Source organism: Thermothelomyces heterothallicus (genome assembly GCF_042370625.1).
Source record: "Thermothelomyces heterothallicus CBS 202.75 unplaced genomic scaffold P884_scaffold_33, whole genome shotgun sequence".
In the NCBI taxonomy this organism is placed as follows: Eukaryota; Fungi; Ascomycota; class Sordariomycetes; order Sordariales; family Chaetomiaceae; genus Thermothelomyces; species Thermothelomyces heterothallicus.
In genome coordinates, this window is record NW_027192594.1 from 327,320 (window position 1) to 334,823 (window position 7,504).

Consider the following 7,504-nt stretch of genomic DNA (forward strand, 5'->3'; position numbering starts at 1 on the left):
CAGGTATGAAGCAAGTCATGGCGCGACCGTGAGGCGAAGGACCGTGGGAGGTGTTCGTAGCACCTTTGGAACGGAAGTAAGCGTCGCGATGCGAGGAGATTGCAGTGGGGTGTTGATTTTGGCCCGCCGGGCACCTTGAAGGTCCGTCGAAGCTTTCGTTGGCTCCGTCGCGTCCTGGTCCAGGCCCCCAATTTTTGGGGCGAGCGAATCACCGAGCCGGCGTTCGACACAGGGGTTACAGGGGCCTGCAGCCACTTCGGTCCGCGGCTGCAAGGGGGGCCCCATTCGTCTCTCAGCAGCGAAACGTGACTTCGCGCTACGACGCCATCGGCTCTTTTAATTGGTTTCTGGGTCGCGCGTCACGACTTGTTCTTATTAGCGCCGATCGCAAACCACATCGACCTCGAGGCTTTGCACGGCCGAATCCTGCAAACCTCGCAAACTCACAATGGATAGCTACAACAAGTTCTTGGCCGAGAATGTCCTCACCGAAGATAAAGTGGTACGAGCTTTTCCATCCCTAGACGCGCATCCACGGCGGCCCTCGATTGACATCAGTTCCTCCTTCCCAGATCACTTATCGGTTGCTGAGCCGGGCGCTCAAGGTTCATGTCAACACAGCAAAGCAGTATGTGTGGGCACTCAGTTTGAAAGCCAGATAAAAGACTAACACACTCAGGATGCTTTACGAGTTCCACCGGAACCAGAATGCGAAACGTCCTGGTGCCGTGCATGCCACGTATTTGATCTACGGAACCAAGAGAGCTCCTGACAAGGCGCCGGCATCGCAGCATGGGAACGATGGCGATGTCGAGATGGCAAGCTCGGCACCCGAGATTGAATCGTTCGCCGAGGTCGTCCCTACTCTCACCCTTTCGCTAGTGCCGGAAGGGCAACTCAGAGGTTGGTAGTCAGCGTCGAATATGCAGCACTTCGGCTCACTAGATTCAAGAAACCCTTGCGGAATATGAACAAGTCAGCTCGATACACATCTACAGCGTCGGACCGCATCCGACAAAGGTCAGACAGAAACCCTCGCACAACATTTTGAGATGATTAATACCTAACCATATCGCAGGACATGGCTCTGCTCGTCGATGCAGCAAACCAAGTACTTAGCCTGAGCTCGGGCGACGACTTGAAGAGTCTCGTTCCCATCACCAACCCTAAGGTGCGACGTAGAGAGCGACAGGGGCCCGGGTTTAGTGCTGCGGCTGCTGCTGCGAGGACGCAGGCCCAAGCGAAGCTCACGTCGTCAAACGCTGCGCAGCCAAAGGGCCCAGAAAGGGTCAAGGAAGTTTCCAAACCTGCTCCACCCGCTCAGGAGACGACTGACAAAGGTTCTTCTTCGGGGCCGACGAAAAAGCCCGCCCCGTCGTTGAAGCGTGGCCCAAGTTCCGGTATCATGCAAGCCTTCTCCAAAGCGACGGCAAAAGCAGCCAAAGTCAAGAAGGAAGCAAATACACCACAGGCCACAGCGCCGGACAGTGAGGAGCCGAGCGCGCAGCCACTGTCCGACGATGGCGAGGACGACGATGAGTTGCCACAGCCGAAACCGCGCAGCGGATCAGCCTTCAAAACCAAGAAGCAGAGAGAAGAGGAGCTGAGACGGATGATGGAGGAAGAGGACGAGAAAGAAGAGGCGTCAGATAAGGCAGAAACACCCGAGGAAGAGCCCGTGGAGGAGGTAATGGAGGAAGAACCCCAGGCGCCGGAGCCTGAGCCTGTGAAGGAGGAGGAGACGGAAGTTGTTGCTGTTTCTGCCAACGGTCGGCGGCGGGGCAAAAGACGGGTTATGCGTAAGAAACAGATCATGGATGACCAGGGGTATCTTGGTAGGTTGCACGAATACCTGTTCTGCTCCTCCTTTCAACTTGCTAATTTCTATAACAGTCACTATTCAGGAGCCTGGTTGGGAGTCCTTCTCAGAGGATGAGGCGCCCCCGGCTGCGAAACCGAAGACAACGAGCTCGGCTCCTCCAATGCAGACAGCAAAGCCAAAGAAGTCTGGTCAGAAAGGCCAAGGCAGCATCATGTCATTTTTCTCCAAAAAATAACGAAGTTGGCTAGTAGAGGGCATTCGGGCTAGCTGATAGCGTCTTGTCACGAGTTGAAGAAAAACAAAGGTCATGTCTCGTTTTCCCCTTCCTCTTTGGATCCCTTCGCACTCAGCTGTTTCTTTGAATTGTCCAATGTTTCGTGATGTCGAAGGCCGAACCAATGGAAGTTACAGGCCAAGGTCCTTAAAAGGGATAATATTGAGCTTGTGCGCTTCGTGCTGCCTGTATAAGGCAATGAACTGCGGAGTTACATACTGTGCAATACCGTAGCGTAGCGTACAATACACGAAGAGAATGGGCTGAGCTGCAGCACATCCCCCGGATTTTGATAGTCAGGGGTCCATGTGCACTAACTAGTGAGTTCCCCGCCCTGCACTAGGTACTGGTGTAATCCGTATGTAAGGTACTGCACACTAGGTATATAGTTAGTAATCCGTACTTCCAAACGGCTGTAACACGACCCCACAGCACATCGGCTCACCAGGCCAACAATGGCAGGGCGCTAACACATGCAACATCCAGTCCCACGACCAACTTGAACTTGCTTTTGTAGGTTACCGGGAGATCCAATCTAGGGTTCACCCTTTATCCCCGCTCGTCGGTCAAATTGTACGAGACACGATTGACAGGGATGGGGATGATCTACTGAAGCTTCAGAGCCTCCCGGCCGCCACGGTGCTTCCTCTCCTCCCCGTCCTCCTCTCCGTCGTTTCGAACTCCCGCTGCTTGCTCTCGTAGGTGCAGCTGCAAGCGCACAGCCTCCGGCAATAATGCATCATCTCCCGTGGTACGCGTTTGTCGTGCCGCTGCTGGTGCCCGCGGCCGCTCAAGGCTTCAACGGTGGCCAACAACGATTGACGGACACGGGCGACAAGGAAGCTTGTCCCAACTACGCCAACTATGCTACATTTCCTCAGTGAGTGGCATTCTCTACCGTCCCGACAAGGTCGCCTTTGTTCGTTCTAAGCTAACGACCGCAAAAGCCCCCCTCTGAGCGAAGGGCCCCTCAAACTTCCCTTCCAGCGGCCGAATCCCGACTGCAGGACCTTCCGGTCAGACGCTATCGAGCAGGTCATCAACGACATCACCTCGCGGATGAAGGACCCCGATCTCGCCAGGCTGTTCGAAAATGCATTCCCCTCTACTACCGATACGACGGTTAAGTTCCACACGGACGGGAAAGACGAGAAGATCAAACAGAAGCTGCGCCGCCGGAGGGAAGAGAACGCTTGGGTGGATGATGGCGAGTGGGAAGGGCCCCAGTCCTTCATCATCACTGGAGATATTCTGGCTGAGTGGCTCCGGGACAGCGCCAACCAGCTGAAGCCATACCAGGCCCTGGCAAAGAAGGACCCGGCCATATTCAACCTGATCCTGGGCGCCATCAACACGCAAAGCGAATACGTGATCCAGTCGCCCTACTGCAACGCGTTCCAGCCGCCGCCCATCTCGGGGCTGCCGGTGAGCTACAACGGTCAGGACGACGCCGTCCATCCCATCTACGAGCCCGGCTTCGTCTTCGAATGCAAGTACGAGCTCGACTCGCTTGCCCACTTTCTCGCTCTGGGCAACGAGTTCCACCGCCACACGGGCAGCCGGGCCTTTCTCAACTCCCGCTGGTACAAGGCCGTCGACACGATCCTCTCGGTTCTCAGAGCCCAGAGCGAGAGCACCTTTGACCCGGAGACGGGTAGCTACCAGCACAACATCTACACCTTCCAGCGGAACACCAACACGGGCACCGAAACCCTCAGCCTCAAGGGCATCGGCAACCCGCTGAACAACGGCACCGGCCTGGTCCGCTCGGCCTTCCGCCCCAGCGACGACGCGACCATCTTCGGCTTCTTCATACCGGCCAACGCGCAGATGGCCGTCGAGCTGGGGCGCACGGCCGCCATCCTCCGAGACTCGGCCGCCGACGCGGAGCTGGCCGAGACGCTCGAGGACTGGAGCAAGCGCATCACGGAGGGCATCTGGGAGCACGGCGTCGTCAGCCACCGCAAGTACGGCGACGTGTTCGCGTACGAGGTCGACGGCTACGGCAGCGCCCTGCTCATGGACGACGCCAACTACCCGAGCCTGCTGGCCCTGCCGCTGATGGGGTTCGTGAGCGCCGACGACCCGGTCTACCGCAACACGAGGCGCATGCTGCTGGAGAAGACGGGGAACCCGTACTTCTTGACAGGGAAGGAGTTTCGCGGTATTGGCGGTACGTTACCTTCTTCCCCCGTCTGCCGGACTGGGTGTCTTATCCTCCGGGTTGAAGGAGGGACGCTTGTGTTTGTGGGCTTGACGAATGGCTGACCAAAATCGTCATCTATAAAGGGCCCCATATTGGCCTGTCAAACGCGTGGCCCATGAGCCTCCTCGTGCAGGCGCAGACGTCGGACGACGATGAAGAGATCATGGGATGCCTGCAGCTGGTGCTCGAGTCGAGCAAGCTGGGGTTGATTCATGAGAGCGTCAACGTGAACTTAGCTCAGTCGTACACACGTAAGTCGCCCAAAAGGTCCTTTTTGGCAAAGAATGATCTCCTGCGATTACGGTGCTGATGTGAATGAATCAACGTAGGGAGCTGGTTTGCCTGGGCGAACGGAGTGTTTGCCGAGACCATATTGAATTTGGCCAAGCGAAAACCTCACCTAATATTTGAGGATGCGAGACCGTTTGAGTTGTAGTCGAGTTCCACAATACAGTTCTTTTTGCAGTCTCTTTTCCTCTCGTTGGACTTCAAGCTCCGTATGTCCGTTACTAATTAGTCTGCTAAGGACGCAGTCAATATGTCAGCGGCCAGCTCCGGCTATATTTTTCCTTTTTTTCTTTCACTTTTTTGGCGGGGGGTTCTCGGTCATCTGTTGTGGCGTGGCGCATGGGACTTCTTCACAGCGGTTGATTGCAGTTAACGGTTGCCATGTTGTGTTTGCCCGCTGAATTTGACCCGGTTAAGCTTGGTAGAGGCCCAACTCGGGAGTTAGGTGCGTTGTATTGTGTCTCGGGCTCGCCCCTCGTGTCAGCTTCCCATCACGTTGAGTTTGATAGGTTTTGCCCCTGAGGTTTCGGCTCGGGTTTGTTCCTTGTTCTTTACGAGTTAGCCAAAAGCTATAATCGCACAACGCTACCAGTTTATAACTACTGGTCCTCAGGATTGATTTGTTTCCACGAATCTTGCGCTTGATCAGGCCTTGGTTACGGAGATGCCTGAGATAACGTTGTCAGCAAACGCTCAGAACATGTCGGCGCATGCTCTCCTACTAGCTGGCGAGAAGGTTAATATGTGCAGAAGCTCATTCTCAAACCATACTTGAAGAACCATGAGGAATAGCGGTGTGCCCTCAAAACCATCTTTACAAATCAAGGACTGTCAGTTGACTCTTTCGCTTTCGACATATGATTCCTCTAGCACATTCCGTTCTTCCCATATAAGAGTGCCTTCAGACGCATCTAATGAAAATAACCCACCACTAAAAACCTCAACGCCATGGCCTGCTTGCTCTAGCTGCCTCTCATATACCATGTTCTTCCCCGTCACATGCCACTTTTAGCGTGTCTCTCACGCCCTACTGTATCTGCTTGACTAATTCGATGATCAGATTCGCAATGGTTTGCGACACCACCGTCGATCTGGGGATCTCATGACCACCGCCGTGGTCATACTCCCTCCGGTTTGAGCAGAAGCCGGCCAACTGGCACGCGGCTGGGAATCGCGGGTCCTTGGCACCCCAGATATGCACAGTGGGCATTCTGATAAGCAGGTCCTCGGGCAAGTTCGATAGGTCCAACCCAAACACGTTGCTCTCCTTGGGCATCTCGGCGTTTGCTGGGTTATGCACCATTCCCGTCAAATTGTCCCAGGTGGTCGCATGGCCGGGCTTGATATCATCATGGCGCTCCGCCATACGCGCGAGAGCCTGGGTCCTGGTCTTTAGCAGGTCGCCCGTCTTCTGATTAATTTCCTTGGCCTCCTCCGACACCTCGATGCCCAAGTACTCCAGGACCGAGAGGGGGATGCCGCCGCAGATGAAGACGGCCGACTTGAAGGGGAGGGGGGTATTGGGTGTCTTGCGGGTGTGGAAGAGGATGTAGCTGGCAATGAGCGAGCAGCCTTGAGAGAAACCCATGAGTATGTCGTAGGGGCCATGCTTCTTGAGATGCTCGTCGAGAACATCGAGAGCATTGCGTATGTTGTCTACTGTCGGGGTTTGCCACCAACCGAGGTGATCGGACTTGAAAAAGATATCTGTTGCGGGGGCCGGGTTGGTACGGTGTGGCGCGTCGAGGAATTCAAAGACGAAGGCATCAGGAAGCTTGGAGCGAAATGCGGCTGAAATGACTTGTCAGGAAGCCGAGCACAATCAAAGGGCAGCAAGGTCGAATTGCTAACCCACCGCACGGAGTTGGGACAAAATGAGTGCTCACCTGTCTGAGATTGGAAAATTCGGCCACTTGTGCCCATGCCGTGGAGGCCGAGAACCTTGATTACGTTGGACTCCCCTGCCATTGTGACGGCACGCGTGGTGGTGATTCAATGGTCCAACACCGTTGCGAAATGGTTTCGCTACCATTCAGGAAACTCTGTAAGTCCAGATGCCTTTGTTTCAAAATCCGGAATGTCTTTCGAGAAGCGTGGGAGAAGGGCCAGGGCCCACCATAAGACACACGTCGGGATTGACGAGTCCGAATGCGGCACATTGCAGTTTCCCGGCTCGGGCTAATTCTCTCTCGATGCGCCTTCCCTTGATGACACGAGGCTCCGTCGAAACGATGCAGGGGCTGACTGTTATTCGGAATCCGAACAGTCTTGGCAGGCAGGTCCACCCACCTTGCTAGTTATTGGGCGGCGAACTGCAAGATGTGTTAAATCATCCGGAGATGGAATAATGCCAGTAGTATTACTACAAGAGTTTGGGAGCAGCTTTCGGTTTTGGTCCAGAGAAGCCCGATTCGAGAAAGAACGGGCTCTATCATAATCCCAACCTTGGAAAGAGAGGTCAGCGGATAGTTAACTGGCCAACCGATGAGTTCTTTTGCACCAGACTTGTGATTTCCTGCCACTGTAATTAATCCGTGACTACCTGACCCGGTGGCTGGAGCATGCCTTGTCAGTTTAGCTTCTGTTTGGAGCAGAGACGAAGGTCATCCCGGGCCACCGGGTATTAATAATAGCGTGATGCCATCTCCCTACCAACTTGAAGCAGAGACATGAAGGAATAATACTCCCCAATCCAATCGGCGTTGCTCCCCTTATCTTCCAGGCGATCGTAAGCGATTTGATTATCATTTCTCTCCCTTCATGATTCGGGTTTAGATGATTTCCTCTTTCTCCCGGAGGACGGTATAATTATTCCCCCCCCCCCCCCCAAAAAAAAAAAAACCAAAAAGCCACCCCGGTGACCCATGTCGACCTTCCATCCGATAACTACCTCATTAAACCCATTATCATTCGT

General features: G+C 54.7%; 3 protein-coding genes across 3 annotated transcripts; 2 read left to right on the plus strand and 1 right to left on the minus strand.

The window, feature by feature from the left end:
- Nucleotides 1-384: 384 nt before the first annotated feature.
- Nucleotides 385-2,283, plus strand: P884DRAFT_287794 (DNA polymerase subunit Cdc27). The gene is made up of 6 exons (XM_069443898.1): nt 385-502; nt 573-628; nt 680-903; nt 953-1,020; nt 1,079-1,835; nt 1,894-2,283. The coding sequence occupies exons 1-6, from the start codon at nt 449-451 to the stop codon at nt 2,055-2,057; spliced, it is 1,323 nt and encodes a 440-aa protein (XP_069294070.1). The 5' UTR covers nt 385-448; the 3' UTR covers nt 2,058-2,283.
- Nucleotides 2,284-2,830: 547 nt separating this feature from the next.
- Nucleotides 2,831-4,738, plus strand: P884DRAFT_272931 (Six-hairpin glycosidase-like protein; the record flags this gene model as incomplete). The annotated part of the gene is made up of 4 exons (XM_069442555.1): nt 2,831-2,976; nt 3,044-4,269; nt 4,386-4,553; nt 4,632-4,738. 4 exons carry the CDS (start codon nt 2,831-2,833, stop codon nt 4,736-4,738), a joined length of 1,647 nt encoding a protein of 548 aa, XP_069294071.1.
- Nucleotides 4,739-5,609: 871 nt separating this feature from the next.
- On the minus strand, nt 5,610-6,762 carry P884DRAFT_87438 (serine hydrolase FSH). The gene is made up of 2 exons (XM_069446137.1): nt 6,477-6,762; nt 5,610-6,381 (listed from the first exon to the last, which is right to left on the minus strand). The coding sequence occupies exons 1-2, from the start codon at nt 6,556-6,558 to the stop codon at nt 5,618-5,620; spliced, it is 846 nt and encodes a 281-aa protein (XP_069294072.1). The 5' UTR covers nt 6,559-6,762; the 3' UTR covers nt 5,610-5,617.
- Nucleotides 6,763-7,504: the final 742 nt, after the last annotated feature.